At 38.5% G+C, this 21,038-nt stretch overlaps 1 protein-coding gene across 1 annotated transcript in view; it reads left to right on the plus strand.

Annotated features, from left to right (window-relative positions):
• Positions 1 to 203: 203 nt before the first annotated feature.
• Positions 204 to 21,038, plus strand: part of sorcs3b (sortilin related VPS10 domain containing receptor 3b) — a 46,222-nt gene continuing 25,387 nt past the window's right edge. Inside the window, exons 1-2 of the mRNA XM_028603745.1 lie at positions 204 to 1,057; positions 19,078 to 19,145. Of these exons, the coding sequence (XP_028459546.1) occupies positions 365 to 1,057; positions 19,078 to 19,145 (761 nt within the window). The 5' untranslated portion in view covers positions 204 to 364. The remainder of the gene's footprint in view (positions 1,058 to 19,077; positions 19,146 to 21,038) is intronic.

Raw genomic sequence — 21,038 nt, forward strand, 5'->3', positions numbered from 1 at the left:
CAATCAAGTTTTGGATAACTTTTATAGATTTACATAAATAGCTTAAAAGACGTTTCTGAATAAAAACTGCCATGCCAGACGAAAATATAATCGTGAAAATGATTTCAGAATTTTAAAGCCATATTTTACTCCGAACATCCTCATGAACAATGATCTTAAATCGTCCCTGCAGTCACTCTCCGTCGGCGCGTTTGCCTGATGCGCAGCGCCTCCCCAACTGGTCCCTCACTTTGACAAATTCCTGGATGTGAGCGGGTCTGCTGAATGAATGGCTTCTTGCTCGTAAAGATGATACCCTGAATGTTTTAGAAGTTGACACATCTTTTTTCTCCCCGCTGGTAGACTGTCAGTTTGGAGGAACACAATGGGACTGTGGTCATTTTGTAGTTTTTCCCTTTTGGCTTTCGTATTTTTGTATCCCTTCCACCCCAAGTTTTTGGCTCAAGCGGAAATAAGTTCTTCCAGAGCAAACGACAGATTTCATCGCGTGGATGTAACGCTGCTGGAAGCACGTGTAACCCGAGAATCAACGGTCAAAGTCGACAATAGCTCAAAAGTTTTAAGCGCTTTTAAATCGGAAGCAGCCGGTGCTTTGAACCAGAACAATGGCAAGCAAGTGGGGAATGAAACACAGAGTGGACTTGGAAACGAGGCACTGTTCGGCAACAAAACGGCACCAAACTGTCGCAATCGTCTGAAAATATCTGGTAAAAAGTGTGGCAACATATCGGAGGACAGCCAAAGGCGACCTACATCGAATATAATATTAGAAAACACATTTCCTGACACAAGAAATAGGGTAAAAAGGAGTTATGGTACAACATACACCGAACATGTGGAAAGGAGTATAAGTGGAGATGCTCAGTCAAGAGAGAGGTTTGTGGAGAGTGTCCAAGGTGTTTCCAACTCGAGACCCGAGTACCGGCGCACTGGGGAGGAAGCCAGAGGGTCTAACCCGAGGCAGAGTGAGCCGCACCTAGACACTTCTACTTTTGCTCTATCGGGAGACTCGGCGCACAACCAGGCGATGGTGCACTGGTCCGGACACAACAGCAGCGTGAGTTTCAGTTTTACAAAAACATTACTACTTAATTCCCTAAAGGTTTTAGAGCGCAAGTCATTTTCACGCACACTGCAATGCCAATTATGTTTTCTCTCTGAAATGCACATTTTTAACATATTTTCATAGATTTTTACGCACAGCTGTTTCATCGCGCACGAGGGGAATTCCTACCTACGAACTCATTATTTCAGTCTAACATAGTCTTGCATTGAGCAGTGCATTTTATCTTTTTACATTCCTGATCATTTCTTTTGCTATTGCCTAGACAGAGGTTGTTACTGTAAGCGGTTTGCGCGCCTGTTTGTGTGGACGCCTGATGGATATGACTGTCCACTTGCAGGATTCCCTCTCGCTTAAAAAAAAAACAAACAAAAAAAAGCAGAGCACAGTAATTTATTTCAACAACTTTCACCTGAACTTTAAATTAACAGTTAACCCCGCAGGTAAATTTATGTGAGACTGAGCTATGGGAAAGTGCAGGTATTTTGGCAGCAATCACAACACATACATTATTTATGAAATAATCAAGTAATATAGCTCTCAGGAAGGTGCATCAGCTACAATTAATAGGGATTGTGTGTCCAACCTGGCCCTTAATGTGACGCTGATGAGACACAGTCTGACCTTTTGGCAAATGAACCATGTGTTTATCATTGACATTTGACTTTCATTTTGTTGGTAGGTGTCTAATTGCCTGGATGAATACAGCATTACAATATGTTTGTTGTTGAAATGTTGCCAAGCTTTGCACCTCAAAACCGGTTGATGGGAATGTGCACAACTTTAATGGATGACAAGACATTGCAGCAACCACCCAGATCACCCACCCCACCCTCCCAAACACACAAACACCCACACACACACACACACACACACACACACACACACACACACACACACACACACACACACACACACACACACACACACACACACACACAACATTTTACCATCTCAAAGACAAAGCCATGGAGATTGTATCTCTTACTTTACATATACAGCAAGCAAACGTGTTTGCAAGCTCCAGCATTTATCAGGAACAAAGATCTAACAAGTACAAACAGCCTTGTACAAAAGAAAGGAGCTACTCTGCCTTTTTACTGCAGGTAATTCATATCACCTCAGTTTGCTAGGCAAAAGGGTGTGATGCAGCAACAAAATTTGGGAATACATCAAAACATTTGTCCCAAAAATACTATGAATATTATTTATACATTATCCAAAAAAGCATATATCTTTTACTGGTTAGTTTATATAATTTAAACTTGTTTGTATTTTCTTATGTGGTAATTTTTCTTTTTGGTGATTTATGTCTTAACGTTAGAGGCATCACAGACTTTGGCCTAATGATGCATTGCTGTGGACAGTCTCTGGATATAAATCACATATGCACCTAATACAATCTGATTTGTGAGCTGTATTATGAAATATGTTGTTGGTTTGAGATGTCTTCACCAACGATGGCCCTTTGTACTGCAGGACACTGTTTACTGCATCATCACTGATGGGCTTGTCACTGCAGCCAGTCAACATTTGAGATTTATACAGTCTGAACCCTTGTCTATGGTCCCAAAAGTACGAGTGGAAGTGCAGAGTTTAAATTGATGGCATTTTATGACTGGATGTTAGAGCTCAGGCTTTATTAGATGTAAATTACTGATAATAAATCAAATCTAAAAGGGACATTTGAAGGAAAATTACTTCATTCCTGTGGTCTAGTGTAGCTCTATCAAATATTCATTTTAAGACTTTGCCTGTGATCTGGCCAAGATGTAAACTCCCATAGGGAGTGAAAATGAGAAAGATGTAGATGGTGATGGTGAAAGTGCCAGGGGCGGGATCTTCAGAGTTCAGATTTGATAAAGAATTTCATCGTATAAAACCTCAAATCTGTCCACAAATCAGTCCTCCCACTATTATTTGATTTCTGTGATTGTCTGAGACATCAAAGCCTGGATTCTATAGCTCTCTGGTCTCTGACTTTGAGAGAGATAAAATTAATTGGACTCAACCATGGTAATACATATACTGCACAGATTCCCTTTTAAATTCACGCTTCTTACATGTAGCATTGATTGACTGTGCATGTTTCTTCTTCGCTTTTTAAATCTGCCCAGAATGTGAATGGGGATGGAGATATAAAGATTCACGATTTATAATCATGTGTGCCATAAATATGAGCAAAAATAGAAATTAAACTAATACAAATATACTGATAAATACACTTGGCTGGGGATGTCCTTGATGGAAAATCAATATTTCAGTATTTTTGCCTCACATGAGTGTTCAAGCTGTGATATGGCTATGTTGGTAATCTTTTTAACAGCCATTGCAGCACATCCTACACTCAAGGGATGCCCCCCCCCCCCCCCCTCTCCTACCCCCCTGAAGGCAAAAGTCTTAGTGTGCAAGCCAGCTGGTGATCAGGGAGTTATTGGCAGCCAAATGATTTTAGACTCCTGATTGACCATTTTTGCAAGATCCTCACAGACAGCTGACCAAACTAGGACACTGTGTTGAAGCTGAAGACAGTTAATGAGCGTCTTTATTGACATCCCTCTCCCCCACCCCCTCCCTTTGAGCTTCTGCTGCAGAAATGTATGTTGGTGTAAATAAAGCAGAATATGGGTCTGGTCATCTTCATTGGCCTGCTATTAGAAACTTGCTCTGGGGGAGCTGAACATCAATGAGGCCAGCTGTTCTTCTTGGCTAAGGAGTGGATCTTGTTGTTTTGTAATGTTTTATGAGGTGGCGAGAGTCAAACCATTCTGTCAGCTCTGTAACATCGTCTTTTTCTGCTGCGTTTGACTGGGAATCAGACAGGCCTCCTGGGCCGCGTTGTCCGCATGCTTGATCAGAACGAAGCGGTTATTGTTGCACATAATCTCATCGGTATAAATAGACAATAAAAAAGAGGAAATGGCACGGCCCTGGGGGACACTTGTGTTTAAAACCGGTTCATTAGATAGACAGCCATTCCATTTAACATGCCGGAGCTGGTTGCATAGAAACTCCTTGATCCATAAAATCAAATGGAATGGGTTCCCAATTCACAGAGGCATTTGACCAGAGTTTGTGGGTGTTACAGGATGATGAAAGTGCAATCAAATGCTGCATGTTCGGATACAATAAAGGGAAAACTTTCAATGTGGTTTTGTTTTTCTGATAATTTCCCACATTTCTCTTTCATATTCTTCACACATAATTGCATTTTCCTGGTTTTGCAGTTATAGTTTGGGGTAAGATCCATTTTGATAAGATAAAAGTCACATTAAGTTCAGTCAAAAGGGGCTGATATATATATATATATATATATATATATATACCTTTTACACATGCACTTTTCATTGTCCTCTGGCTCCCTGGTTGCTAGCTGAGCCATACTACGATTGATGAAAATCAAAAGTGGTTCACATTTTATCATTTCAGTACGGACTGTTTTCCTACTATGATACATTTTTTATTACCAAATACTGCAGCACCTTAGCATTTGGAATTTATTTTATTTAAAGGTCCAATGTGTGGGAATTCATCCCATCTAGTGTTGAGATCAATGGTAGCCTTCACGCTTCAAAAAGCTGGTCTCTTGCTCTTTTCAATATCCTTTTTCTTTTTCTAGGTGAAGAAGAAGACTCCTGTTCCTGAAATTTGGATTTTGAATAAGTTTTTTTCATGTTTCATGTTCATGTTTTCTTTTTCAACTTGCCGGGGCCGGGAAGCGACAATCCTATATATTGTTAATACACCATGGTGTCAAGTTTCAGATTTTTTACTAAATATGGATTTTAAAGTGGTAGCCAATGAAAAAAAATAAAACAAAGGTAATTTTCTTTCTACAAGCCATTTTCATCCTCCACCTGCTTGTCCCTCGGGGTGTCAGCACCATAAGTCTGTTCATTAATCCAGCCTGTCTCAAGCCTTTAGGGGTGCACTGTCCACTGATGTGATTGTAAGATGCTGATAGAAACTGCAGCAATCCTGCGTGCCATGTTAGAGGTAGACTGCTGGTCACAATAGCAAAAACAATTTCTCAGGAGCATGGATGGGCAATTTCTAAATATTTTAGAAAGAAATACTGCATTTCCTATAGTTGTTTTTTTTTTTGCCTCAGTTTTATTTTATGGTGCACAGGATACAAGTGTTACCCTCTCTATAGTAATAATTTAGTGAAATTCCAGTTTTTAACTGACATGCATGTGTGACTTTTTTTTCCCCATGAATCATTTGTGCTTGGGAACCATAATGCAGCACATCAACAGAGCCTCTCAGCACTTCCTCAGCACTTAGACTGTAGTTTTGGCTCACAAAGTGCATTTTAAACAGCAGATAAAGGTCTGCCACCAGTTGTATGTTCAAGTGCACTGTCGTTGCTGGATTCCTATCTGTTTCTCTATCAGTCACAGTCTCTCTCTCCCTGTTTAACACATGCACATACACACATACACTTATATTTAAATTTTAATCAACAGTGACAAAGCGGGTGCAGAATAATATCTGACAGGTTTGCCTGTGATTAATTATTTTAATAACTGTCGCAGTGTGGTAGACACATACTATAGCTGTGATTAGGTTTTGAAAACAAATTTATGCATTTTGTGATTGGGAAAATTATAAAATTCAAATTGGGAGAAAGACCTTATTAATTATCACAGAGATAGAGTTCACACAAACTGTGGCACTTTACATGTATTAAATAAGTTTTTGTTTCTAAAGGTCATTGCTAAATTTATTCTGTTCTTTAGTTTCATCACTCCTAATATCAAGCCAACCAAGTGACCCCAGTTTGCAGAGGTGGAAAAAGTACTAAAATATTGTACTCAAGTCAAAGTAATACTTTGATGAAATATTACTGAAGGGAAATTACCTATCTGAAAAATTGCTCAAGTAAAATTAATAACAAGTTCATATAAAATGTACTTTAAGTAAAAGTTACTTAGTTACATTAAAAAAAATCTGTAAAATGGGGCGGGGGGGACCTCTCCCATGTATCGAAAATAGGACAAGGGGTCATAAATCCAAAACTATTACACACCTAAGTAGCCCGTATGAGCTAATTAGATGTATGTGAATTAATTTAGCCAATGTCCTACATACGTTGTCCTATGGGTTGCTAGTGCTAGACAAAAATTAGCAATGCCATGAAACATGTTTTGCTAATTGGCAATTTGCTATTAGTCATGAAATCTTCATTTGAATTACTAATGCACAAATACATGCTTCCGCACATTAGATGTGGAGTTATTGAATGCTACCAGTTCAGTCACCTTTGGCAGGCACATCTGGCATTGCATGATGAAACTATTGGCCCTCTTGAATTTAAATGAAAAACAGTCTTTACAGGATTTTCGTCATTTTGGGCAGCAGAATTCAATGTTTCAGCTAGCATTTCTACTGAAACAGTCTCTGAACCGTCGTTGCTTGCCTGATCCACCTCCATCTTGTTCTCAATCTCCTACAGAAAGACTTGGCGCCTGGTACGCAGCCTAGATGCTGATCATTTGTCACTGTAGTGGTTTTGGGCGCAATTTTTGTTTTCTTCTTTTTGGTTCTTGTTAGTCAAAGTTTTATTTTTTACTCAGTAACGGATGGGATTTGTAATGTAGCAAAATGCAATACTTCACTCAAAACTTAATCAAGTACATTTTAAATTACCAATTTTAAAAACTACTTGAAAAATACTAAATACACAACAAAACTACTCAATACAGTAACGGGAGTAAATGTTACTTTCCACCTCTGCCAGTTTGATAGTCTATAGTCCACTTCCGGGATTGATCCGTTGCCTTGGGCTTCCTTTGTGTTGGCATTTGAAACTCCAGTCAATTTATGAGGACTATTGTCAACCTTTTCTCAGATCTCTGCAAGGTAAAGCCAGACAGCTAGCTAGGGATGCACCGATCCAACTTTTTCAATCCCGATACCAATACTGATGCCAGGGCTTTGTGTATCTGTCGATACCTGATACCGATCCGATACCGTTGCTGAATTAATAATAAACTGTATACCTTCCACCTTATCGCATTTAACTTTACATATCTATCAAGATAACATTACGTGTATTTGTATGTGATATAGGCCTAATACTTTCCCCTTGGTAGTATAGCATATGAATTTCCATGAACACAATTCTAAAATGCACGAGACATAAAGGCTTCTGCTATCGGTTGATAACTCAAACTTGCCGAGAACCTAGACACCCGTTTGATTACATGACTCATGCATTAGGCACGGTTACTTCAGTAGTCTGGTGCACAGTCTCCTGGTGACAGCCTACCTATCACGTAACAAACATTTAACTTAACATAACTACTACATTTTTTCACGATCGCTATGACACTTTTTTCAATACTTTTAACAACTTTCCTAAACTCTTAACGCACCAACACACCTCCAACACACGATTGGCAAAACAGTTAATTTCATGCTCAAAATCACACTTTGTAAACTAAACTCCAACACTGATTTTCAAAATACAATAATTCACTTACACAATACACTATGTCTACCAAAACAATGCAATCATGTCTCAAAATCAAATAATTCTTCCAAAACACTAACACATGTTCTCTCCCAACAGGAATATTTAGTCAATCACTGCACAATGACACTAACAACACTAACACTAAAAAAAAACACTAACATCAGATGGAATTACAGAAACTGCATCATTTTAAATGTGTCAGTCAGGTCTGCCCTTATACAACAGACAATAGTATATAATTGTATTGATCATAGATTGTGTTTTGGACTGCAGTTTCTCTTGAAGTCTCTCTGCATTTTTGTTTAGTTGGGTTTAGTAAATGCATGCATATTTTCTTTTACTGTAAAGTGAAAAAATGAATGACCCATGTCAGAGTAGCTTTATAGAATGTACGGTTTATGAAAAAAAGGAGATAGAGACAGAATTGTCCTGGTACTCCTCTTCCTCTCCCTCGTGAAGGCATTTTTCTTATTTTCTGTGTTCATCTACAGTATATTGTTCAAATAGGTCCTCTTTTACTGTACTACCATATGATCATGTGATTGAAAGAACCTCAACACCTGAGTGTGTTTCCTAGAAGGGAATCAGCTGGGATTGATCTATGTATTTGCATAACTTCAATCAGCTGTTTCCAATAAATCCATGTATAAAATGCAGGCGATATATTTGTGTTTCAATTTACAATTTGAACAGCTGTTCACTGACTTTGACTTCAAGTTAGGTTTAGAACATGATGTTATCTGTTCTGACATACAGTGTGAAAGCATTTGGAAATTTGGCAGTAAAGATCCATTGTTTTGGTTTTGGTGGAGCTTTTGTGTAAAAGAAATTTAAGCACTTTAAATTTGTGTTAACTGTATGCATTTTGTGTCAAAGCAACAAGAAATGTGTTAATTGTATAGCCTACACAGACGGATGTTGTGCTAACTGTGTTAAGAGTTTAGGAAAGTTGTTAAAAGTATTGAAAAAAGTGTCATAGCGATCGTGAAAAACTGTAAGATAACATGACGTGCATTTGTATGTGATATCCATCAATAATGTAATCTATGAATTTGTATGTACACAATCATCTAAGATGCACAAGAAATAAAGGCTTCTGCTATCAATTGATAAGTCAAACTTGCCCGAGAACCTAGACACCCGTTTGAATATAGACTCATGCAGTACCCTCGGTTACGGTCCTTACGGTCTCGTTCAGTAGCCTGGTGCGCGTTCTCCTTGTGACAGCCTAACCTAGCTACCACGTAGCAACATTCACTTCTCTAACATTTAACTTAAAATAACTACCAAGATAACATGACGTGTATTTGTATGTGATGTACTGTACTTCCCCATCGATAATGTGTGAATTGCCGTGAACACAATCCTCTAAGATGCACCAGAAACAAGGCTCAGTTAATAACTCAAACTTGCCGAGAACCAAGACACCGCTTGATTACATTAGAGTCGAGCGGCCGGCCGGTTGCACGGTTACATTAGAGTCGAGCGGCCGGCAGGTTGCACGGTTACATTAGAGTCGAGCGGGCCGGCAGGTTGCACGGTTACATTTGGTCTCGTTCGGGTCTAGGCATTAGTAGCTCATTTCCTGATTGATTCTAGCACCACCACTCCACTCCAGTGGAGGCGCTAATGAGCTAGATTACAACACACACAGTAGCAGAAGAATACCAGCTACACAACGGCCAACCATTGACATATATATATATAATGCCAACGGCACGAATGAAGTAAAAGAAAAAAACCGGAGTGAGTCGGTTCATTGACGTATGGTACTCGATTCTCCCGGCTCAGTGACACGAGTCGGGTTAATTAACCGGCTCTTCGGTCAGTTTGTCAACACTATATCTATCCAATCTGAGTTTTCTATTGCATGAATGTACACGTTCCACCAAAACAAGTTCCTTCCAAGGCTATTTTGCAGCAGCACTGTGGCTTTTCCTGGTGCTTAGCACCGCCCAAGACGATTGTGATTGGTTTAAAGAAATGCCAATAAACTAGAGCACGTTGTTCTCCCATCCTGGAATGCTGTGTGGACTAGCCAGACCCTCCGCAGCAGCGCCGCAGTGGAGAAAGGTCGGGCAAAGCGAGAACACCAGTTTGTTTACATTACGTATGCCTTGAGACTCACAGGGCTTGAAGCAGCATTCTGCCTGAAGCAAAACAGCAGTTACTATCATGTTTAAAGATGACAGGGATTGCTCAGGTGGCAGTCAGCTTAAATAATTGTTTGACTTGGCAGTTTAAAGTGACAGGAATGTATTAGTTTCAGGAGGAAATGCCTCTTCCTCTCTAGTGGAATAGAATGGACCCAAGCTAACGCACCACACACACACACACACACACACACACACACACACACACACACACACACACACACACACACACACACACACACACACACACACACACACACACACACACACAAAACACACACACACACACACACACACACACACACACACACATACACAATGGAGATGATGGAAAACTTCCAAAAACAAAAGGACACATTTAGAAAACGGTATTGGGTATTGAGTTATAGTTAAAATCAGGAGCTATATAAATTGACAAAATAATATGGACAAAATGATGGCAGTAATTCAGAAATTATGACAAAATATTCATCAGCAGAGGATACTTGACAGAAACTACACATCATTTACATGAGTTATGGATTGTATTGGAGCGGATGTGAATTGACGATAATAAGAATTTCATTAGACTATAAATTATTTAAACAACTAAGCATTGAATTTGAAATAACATCTAATTGTATTCTGTGCTTTTCTACTTGTCAAGCTCTGATAGTTAAATAGTGCTCTTCACCATGTTTAAATGACTTTGATTATATTCCCACTCATTTCTTTCTTTCTTTGCTCTGTGCTCTTTCTATTTCTTTACAGTAAATGGCTAAATTTTCCTCACGGAGGTGATTGAAATTGAAATTTCATCATATATGATGTTGTATTTGGTTGTACTTCTGTTGCCTTTCTTTTCCCAAACAATGTCCCTGGCTGGAAACATATTACAAAGTGTAGATGGCCTATTGCAGATGTTAGCATGGTATGCAACAAAAATCAAAACTAGGTGTGACATATACTGTATGGATCAACCAGTCTCTGAAATGCATATGTTAGAAAATAGGTAGCTTATGTCGATATTATTGTGACCAAACAAACTAAGAAAAAAGCAAACAAATCAACAGCTCATTATACACAATTTCGGTTAAATGGCATCCAATATTAACCTAGTGTGACCCACATTATAACCCCTATCTCCTAGATATTATGTTTATATACTACTAATATAATAATGATATACTACATTTTGGCCCCTCAGAACTCTGTTGTGTTTTGTGATTGAATACGAATACAAGATGAAAAATAAAGTGTTCTGTTGGTCTTCTGTTTAAGCCAAACCCAAAACCATGGTTAAAGTAATGAAAATGTATCTACTTTGACTCTTTCAGATAACATTACATTAAAAGTAAAAGGTCATCACTGCCCTGTCAGTCTGGATAATAATACCTGGTGAGGAGAAGGAGCCGATTCACTGGACTGTATCTCCAACTTTTTATCAGGGGAGAGTGAGACCAACCAAATTGTACAAAAAGTAGTCCAAATTACTACAAGATGCCCAAAACAAATGTTACCTTCCCAATTGGCTGGAAAACCACCCAGTGTGGCAACACTGACAACCTCCAATTCAACCACCTTTTTATGTCTTCAGTTCAGTCCAAGAACATAGTACTTTGTTGCCTGGGAAAGATGTTCCCTCTGAGTAAAATCCTGGCAGCATTTATGTTTCCTTCTAAATGTAACTGGCAAAACAAATGCGTAGTATATAAACTTAATGTCTAGGATAAATAGATACTCAAATCTGAACCTTAAAGAGCAGGCAGTATCTACCATTACACATTGTGAAAAATGCAAATCAGTGACAAGGGGATGAAAAAACAGGGATATGTGGGACATATTTAGCTCATGAGCTGAGTCTCACAGCACTTTTGGCAGTGAAAGGGGTCGTTTTAGGTGGAGGGCTTGTCTTTTCCAAAATCTCAATTTGGACCCACTGCCGCCTTTGGCTCCAGCTCAGACCCCCGTGGGCAGAAGCCAAGCCATTAGGAGCCAAAAGTTGTGAAGGAATATAATAGACTGGAAGAAATGTCTGAATGGTGTTACATTGCTCAAAGTTCTCCAAAATGCAAACTGTTCAAATTGATCACAAATCAGTTCATTTTCCATAGATGTTATATTATTATATTTTACGTGGTACATTTCTCTGTTGTAGTCCATAGCTTAATGAATAACACAGGATTACAGACAAAAATAAGTAAATGTATTCATGCTACAACCTCTGAACAATAAATATGAGCAAACAAGAGTGGCACAGAACAAAAAAAAACTTTAGAGTAAAATGCTAATGTTGTATTTTTGGCTCTCCACACCACTTACAATGCATCAAATTAATTTTAAATTGCATTGGGATGTGCTTAAACCTTTGTGAAATGGGTCAAAACATTTAAATGACTTTTAAATTTTCCATCAGAATTGTCCTTGAATGCTGCACTCTCTTTTTTTCACCATCTCTGCAAACCACAGTGCATTGTGCTGTAACGTCAACATCCAAACACAAAGGAAAAAATAAGAAACAGAGTGCCATTTCTATATCTAGTCCATTAAACATAGTTCAAGCTTCTTTAAACCCCTTGACGCCTGAATTTATTCACAATTATATAAACAAAATATTATGTGTGTTTCTGGCTCCAAGCTGATGCTAAATTAAGTTGAGATTGTTAATTTGTCTATAGCATATGGAATAGATATAAATTTAGGTATGATGCAAATTAGCGACAACAGGCATTATGGTAAAATTCTTTACAAAATGGTAAAATTAATAAAACACATAGTAGATTTCATTCATGTCACAAAGTTGTTAGAACTTCTAAACTGTAAATGACAAATACATGGATCTTGACAACGGCAAGAAAGAAAACACTCTCCTACTCCCTAACATTGACAGTAGTTTCATTAGGGTTAGGGGTAGGGTTAGGTTTAGGGGTAGGATTAGGTGTAGGGGTAGGGTTAGGGTTAATTTTGCTTCCGTGAACCGGATGTATCTCCCACTCCGACCGGTCCTACGAGAAACCAGTGCATGCAAAAGGTTCCTAGGTATGTATCGCATGTAAACAAACCAGCATTGGGGGGAATACACACGCTATCTCGCCTGCAGTCGGAATGGAAGGGGTTTGATGCAAATTAGCGACAGTCGGCGTTAAGGGGTTAAGGAAATGAAGCAGACCAATCACAATCTTTTATTTCACTAACAGCACAGTTTATTGTGTATTGTTGTTAGTACAAACTCTCCTCACAATAGGGCTGTGTTCAAAGTGAAACCCTTTTCCCTTCAGCCCATTTCATTAATTCCCCACCATAATGGACTGAATTGATTGCAGCAACCTGCATTAGGTCTATATGACCAGAGCTCAGAAGTCAGGAGGATAAGCAAACATACAGACAGCAGACTAATGCACCAGGGAGCTTTTGCTGGGGGTTTACTTGATGAAAGCAGCATCCCCAGAGTATGTTTTCACCCTTAAAGTACAATCAATTTGGTCCACAGATAAGATGAGGACAGAGTAAGGCCTCCCTTCCACCGCACCATTCCTCTTAAAAGACTCCTGTCTTTTCTGCTAAGTGCTCTACTTTAGAGACGTCCTCACAGAGCCACAATCAAGATGTTGTGTTTTTATCCCTCCACCCACTTGCAATGCATCTTGATTTATCCCTCGTTGCTGTCAAGCAAATTTATGCAAATTTGCAACCAATACTGTATTTCTGTTCTCTGCAGGTGTTTGCATCAGATAATTTATAATTGATGCATGAATACATTCATCTTTAATTTTATGAGAGGGAAAAAGAAGTTACATTTTATGTCTTTTGTTTTGGATGAGTTCTGACACGAAAGTTTTGAGCTCATTTTGATACACAGACTACTTTTTTATACTTTCAAGTGTGTTTGTGGCCCAACAAAGGACATACAACAATATTCTTTCTTGTGTTTGGCTGGTAATCTTTTCCCTTCATATCACAAGAAATTAAAATTAAAAGTGATAGTCCAAAACAGACCAAAGATGTTGTCAGCGTGTGTAGGAGATTAATTAGCTAGTTGACTTAAAAAAGAAGTGTTTGTCATATTGCTCAAATGACTCTACTTGCCCTTGGCTTCTTCCTTCCTTCTCTTAATGAAGTTGAGAATGTAATGAGCTTAACAACAAATGAAACCGGTTTTATTTTTGTGTCCTCAGGATAGCATCTGCATGAACAGGCCAGTGAAATGCAGTGTAGTGACGTGAACAATGGAGTCCCAGCTTGCTCTTCTCACATGGATATGCCAGCTTTTGGTTTCTGATAATTGCCAGGATACATTAGGGTGCCCCCATGGATCTGCATTAGTTCGTAGACTTGGCTCTTCCCACTACGTTTTTCACCCCGCTTCCTTTTCCAAACCACTTTTTATGCTTCTAATTCAAAACAAGAATAACGGAGAGTCAATTTTGGGGTAATCTATGCTGTGACACAAATTTGGTAAAAGCTTGGCATCACCCCAACCTGGCCTACTACAGTCCATTTGCTTTTTTTTTGGTTTACAGTTTTTTATTCTTTAGGAATTTATTCTATCTATCTATTGTGGTCAACTACGGTGGCCCTGAAGTGCAAACCATGACGGCAAATTGCACAACACAACAGCAAATCACACTGTTATTTTTTTATTTGATGTATTTGTTCTTTTTTTATTTACAAAAATTTAATTTATTCCTTATGTGAGCATAAAGGCACAAGATCGTCCGTTGGTACAGTGTATATAAACTGTTGGTTTGTGCTGCATTCTTCAGTTGGCCCAACGTCTGAATGAATGTTTTAGTAAACTTGCCACTGAAGCCAACAGATTGATAATGTTTTAATTACTTCTTTCAGGTGGGTAAATGTCACTGAAGCACCTTCACATTTGTTTTAGTAATCTAGTAAGGCTGTCTATTGTGTTTGAATTAGTATTACTCTTTGCTAAATTAGTAAGCGATAACGGCTGTCATTCATAATGCTAGTGTAGTTCCCTCCAGATTTGGGCTCTTATTTTTCTAATCTGTATATAACTAGTTTGCTAAAATAAACTAAGGTCCCTGGGGAATGATTGTTCATGGTAAATGTTGATTTTGTTTAGATGTGCCAAATTGTAATTATATAAGTGATTATTGGTCAGACTGTTTAGCTTAAGCTATGCTAGAGGGAACTGTCACTTGCTGCCATAGCTGTAGCTGTAAGGGACCAGAGAGTGGAGAAAGGATGTTTGGAGTGACAAGTTTACTCGAACATTCATTCAGACATGAGCCAACTGAAGAATGCAGCACAAACTCACAGTTTATGTACACTGTACCAACCGATGATCTCGTGCCTTTATACTCCCATAAGGAATGCATTAAATGGGGGCATGTCATTTTTGCAAATGTACAAAATAAATAATACATAAAATAAAAAATAACGGTGTAAAATATCCCAAAATATACTATGTGCCTAATGCGTACCTACCCTTTCCATTTCACTCACCAATGCTGTCGTGTTGTGGTGAATAGCTGTCGTGTTGTGGTGAATAGCTGTCGTGTTGTGGTGAATAGCTGTCGTGTTGTGGTGATTAGCAAGTTAACTGCTAACTGTGTCTGTCTGCCGTTTGGTGATGAGCAGGTAGTGTACAGTGGGTTTTTAGACCTTTTTAACTGAAAACAGCTGCGTGTTGCATCCGGAAATTACACTATAAGAGCGATGAGACGTTTTGTAACTTCTATTCTGCTATTGTGATCAAATTATTCATATAAAAGATGTTTTTAGTCTTAGTGAAGGATTTTGGTTAAGTAAAGTTATTATTGTCATAACTATTATAAATTATATAATTTGTTTGTGTATTTTATCATCTTCATGGCCTGACTCTAGTTGGAAAATAGAAAAACAGAAAAATATTCACTTACTGAACACGTGCATCAACACACAGCCCAGGTAAAAAAAGAGTGTCTGCACTCAAGGCTTGTCAGATTATGTTTTAATTCAATCTTTTGACAGATTCAAAACCCACCTTTACTTTGTTTATCAAATTTGATGAGGTCACAAAAACTGACCCCCAGACAGCTGTCGGAGAAAGATGGCATATTTGGGTAAAAGCCATCTTATGAAAGCTATTTAAGACATGATTTAATTAGTGTTGATATATTTCAGCAAATTGTCAGGCATTTTGATGTTGTGGTTGGACTCAGAGGAGGTAAATAGACAAGGGTTACTCCTGGGAGATGGCTCTGTGTATAGATGTGTTTACCCTACAGTACAATATACACAACATTATGTGTATTCATGAGAATGTAAATTTGTATCATTTTAGCAGTGCACTTTTCACTGGGTGCTGAAGGTAAATAAAATATAGATATACATGTCAATGCATGAGCTGTTAGCCATGTTATTACAAAGAGCCTTACATCACTCACTGATATCAACTTTGGGGGTCCCTTGGAAATTAATTTAGATCGTTCACTTGGCCCCTCCGGCTAGGTTCAAAAACATTGCCAGATCTACATGAAAGTGGCTGTATTTCTTACACTTCTAAAGATTACTCCTACTTCCTGTTGTGTGTTACTCCTGAAAAGGAAAGAAACAACAATCTGGAGGTGTGATTTTTAGAGAAAGGGTCCCTTTTTTCCCTTGACTACCCAATTAAACAGAAATAGTTTTTGAGGGGTGGCGTGTTAATGATGCTTTACTGGGGGCAACAGGTTCCATTTGGAGCGTGAGGTTAAAAAAGTACAATAAAACTGTGCTGATGTGCTGCAAGTCTATTTCATTTTATTAATAGCTATATTGCAGTACAGTACACAGAAATGCATACCTAAATTGTGAGCTGTGTAGAAAATCTTCTGCCCACCAACATGGTGTGAAGCACTTTCAAAAAAATTGAGAATTTCTCTTTAAAAAACAAACAGAGGGATATGGAATTTCTAACGATTTTATATCTTTTTTTGCATGAATGTGCAAGACATGTATACGCTGTATGCTTGTAGAAGTGTAGCGTGGAGGTCTGTGAGTGGATGAGGCATTATTAAGGCGATACATTATATCAGAATGATTTAATGGCTCTAACACTTTGTTGCCATGGTTATTCAGCCACCTGAAAGAGTTAATATACCTTTACATGGCCAAACTGCATGTGCTGGTTTCTCGTGAAATATGCTGGTTACATGAAAAAAGAAAACAAAAAAAAACTGGTGAGCCTGTTTTTAAAAGGAATAAAGAAAAAGAAACAAAGACAGAAAGACTGAAAGAATAACAACAACAATAGCAAGAAGGAAAGAAAGGAAAAAAAGGAAGCAAAGAAGGGAAAGCAAGTGACAAGAATAGAATGTTAGGATAAAAGGATGACTAAACCCAACTCCTTGGAGGGGGAGGGCCAATCGGAAAAATGATTGGTTGACTTTCCTGGGGCAAAACTCTCTTTGCTCACATCAATAAAACATAAACATGAATAAATGCACTGCTTTTGGCCTTCTAGGGTCCTTACTTAATTTCATGTATGCAAGTGAGCGATGATACGCATGGAAAATTGTATTTACCTAGAAGGCTCAAAATAATTCTGGAAGCCATTTTGTGTTTGTTCCCTGTATTTACATAAATGCAGGGCTGCAGCATAAACTCTTAGAATATGCGTTTAATGCTACTTCAATTTTTTATTCATGTATAGTAACTCCCTATTGACCTGAGCCACAGATGCACAGCTATCAATAATGTTGAAGACGTGTCTCCAGTGATGTACTCTTGATGTATCCACTTTGGGACAAATCATCCAAACAGTCATCTGCCTGGCTAGTCTGTTGGTCCCTGAGGTAGATCGTCACTGACCCAATTTAAAGGGTCAGCTTTTGTTAATGAGCCAACCACACAAACACGTTTAGGATGGAGTTCCTAATGACAATTGCAGATTTGTTGCTGAGAGGCTTTTTGTCATCCAATTTTGCCATTTGGGGCTATTTTTAGACACTGTTTAACATCCTCAACTAAATTCGTGAGCATTTGATTAAATTGGATCCATGTGCAAGAAAGATGGTGCAAGTGATTGAAGCCCATAAAACTGTGAACATTTATGCGTTGTTCACTCAGTTAATTTGCAATTTGCAGTGCCGGATATTTGAATCCCTTTGGTTGGGATGAACTGCCTCTAGTTTGACACATTGATAAAATCAATTCCAGATTCAATTTACCTTGTAGTATTTATAATGTCTCATGACACACAGTCGTTGTTAGCAAAAGAGAACTAAAGACTCAAACAATCAACAGTTTGGCAGAGTTTTTCTCTTGTATCTATTTTTCAAAGCAGGCAATTAGGCCTAACATCACAGCCACTTAACTAAGTCTGTACTCCAAATTGATTCAGACTCCAGCGTTGGACCTTGCAGACATGGTGCATTTAGTTATGCAAATGCTTATCTCTCTGTGTGATTGGTTAATTAACCTGTAATGCAGATAGTCCCAGCAATGCACAGTGGCCGTTTGATGGCTAAATTGTGGGTCAATTGGCTTTTTAACATTTCCAAAGCAGGCTTAGAGGCATGTCTTTTGTTCCTCCGAGTCTTGTGTGGCTTCTCTCAGTTTAATGACTCGTTCCGTGGGTCCCATAAGGTTAATGTGTTTAAACTCACTGTAATTGAGCTTTTGACCTATCTTTCAAGCTTTTTTTTTTAATTCGTCATATTATGCCATGTCCCTGCTCCTTGATTGTTATTATATACCATTCCTTCTTCCTCCCTCCATGCCCTACCCTAAACTCTCTACCCCAACGCCCCTTTCTATCCTGAGCTATGAGCATCCCCATGGCAAGTAATTTATAATGCCATTGGAGTGACAATAATTCGTTTGCACACCATTTCACTCTGCCCTCTGCGCCTTGGCAGGCTTTTATGGGCCTCAAAGAACACGCAAAAGCATTTAGCCAAAACTGGAACTGGACATCTTCCAATAAGTAAAATGAGTGACGTAACATCTTCCAGTAACATTTGACATCAACATCTGTTGGTGCTTTTGCAGCTTACTTCACTATTTTAAAGGAAAAAGCAAGACAGAAGAAAAAAGGAAAGGAGAGAGGGTTGTGCGGTGAAGCCACTGACTGCATTTCTTCTCATTGTTCATTGAACAATTGTGTTCAGATTTTGCTGTTATGTAGGTATCATTCCACATGAGTTACAGACACAATTCTTGAAAGCCCACATGGATTTTCTTTAGATCCTGCCACTAGGAGACTGACATCTCCTGACAACATGAGGATCACTTGTCATTGGGATAACATACTGTAAGACGCTGATATTTATTAGTAAAGGGATGTAGCACACATGTTGTAATCATTCCACGTCATTAGGTGTAGACAGGTAAGTATGCTGGTGAGGCAAAAGCTTTTTAGTGCAGCCGTTGGCATGTAATTAAGCATGTCTGTTGCTGTTATGTTGCAGGTGATCCTGATCTTGACTAAGCTGTATGACTTCAACCTGGGGGCTGTTACTGAGAGCTCACTCTGGAGGTAAGTTTGTTTTTAATCATTGCTATTTTTCCTTTTCCATCTAAATAGAAAGGTTATGGCATCATTGCAAGGTTTCTTTTTTAAAGATGCAAGAGCACAGCCCAAAAAACAATAAGTATAATATATTCATAGAGAGTGCAGTATAGTGCATGTGTGATTTATCGTGTTCTTACTTGCTAGGAAATGAACAATCAAGTTACACTGGAAGCCAATATGAAGTATGTTTTAATAAAGCAATCTGAAGTAGTTCCGAAGGAAATATTCTCATCTTTGCTTCCTTCAGTGTCATAAATAACACAACTGAAAAACAACCTTTACAAAAAAATGCCCAACCTATTTTATGTCCATCATCAGCAAAGAAACTTTTTGAAAGCCTATTTTTGAGAGGTAAACCGGAAGACTTATCAGAAGGATTCTTTGTTGGTGTCTCTTTTCCTCTGACCTAGAAACTTCCTGATGGAGTTTTTTGATTGATTGTCATCCGTAACCTTTTGTTTCAGAAGCAATTGACATGCAATTGCTACTGTATATCTGTAGTCATTTCATTCAGTATGTATTGAGAGGTGAGTTACAGTGCCCTGTCAGATCATAAATAAGAATGGAATTCATTAAGGATTATACCACAGAGGCCAATTCAGCCCTCTGATATGGCTTCTTTCTCACCTCTCCCATAGCCTGCAGAGAACTCATTTCAATCTGATATACACGTGAAAGAGACCATCAGTCTGCCAAGCATAGAGTTTCAAATTAATATCGGTTTCACCAGAGGCGCCGCTAAGATTTACACCCGACTTGACACGTTTTGAAATCCCATATTGTGTACAGGAGGTCTTCCATCATCAAGGTGTCTGCTTAACATTAGCACCACGACTAAATTACAGTGTACCTCAGGGGGTGCACAAAGGCTCTTAGTATAGGTATTAGAAAAGCAGAGATCTGAATGTTATGAAAAGAAACGGGAGTAAATGATTTCTGTGATAACACAATAAATGATTTATGACTACAGCTCCGGGCCACTGTTGGTGGCAGAATGCAATGTGCAGATCAATGGGTGACTTGCAAAAGCTAAACACACATCAAGTCCCTTTGTGTTTTTAGATGGCTACTCTTTCTGCTACAGAAACTTCACGATGTAATGACATCATTTAAGAGGCTTTCTTTCACAGCCTCAATCAAACATGCCAACTGAAAGGAGTAGGCTACTTAAGCACAAATACAAATGTGTTGAGGAGTAAGTCTTTGTAAACAATTTCAACACCAAATGGGACGATTCAGATTAATGCACACCAATGATAGCAGACACAGGGTATCTATCCAATTATGCAGTGAAATTACATTTGGAGGCACTCAGGTAGAACTGAGAGCATGATTGGCTGTTTTTGTGGCGAGGAGAAATATGGAGATTGGGATGACAAACACATCTACCCTTGTCATGGGATGCATGGATATATGTGTATTTGTCAGCTTTGTGTGCTAATTTATTGCGCTATAGTAACAGAAATACCGCACTTAAACTTGCTCTGCTGAAAAGAAAACTGAATACAAAAATATGAAACTAAATATCTAAGTCAGTTAAAAACACAGAGAACCAAAGGCCACTAATTCATAATAAAAAATAAAAAAACAGCATGAAAGGATTATACCACTGCTCTGGAAAGGATGTCTTTAAATTACTTCCTCAACATCTTCAATGTACAAACATCTACCAGCATGAAAAGAGAATAATGGCTTTTCTATTATAAGACAACAATGCGTTCATGACTCAGAATGTTGTTGTATTCAAGGGCTATGCTCTTGTTGGAGGTTTCAGTCCATTTACTGCAATTGGAATTTATTGTATACGTACATTACTGTTGACCATTTTCCAAAGCATACCTGGGTTTCATAAATGGA

This window comes from Perca flavescens, chromosome 17 (assembly GCF_004354835.1).
Source record: "Perca flavescens isolate YP-PL-M2 chromosome 17, PFLA_1.0, whole genome shotgun sequence".
NCBI classification, from domain to species: Eukaryota; Metazoa; Chordata; class Actinopteri; order Perciformes; family Percidae; genus Perca; species Perca flavescens.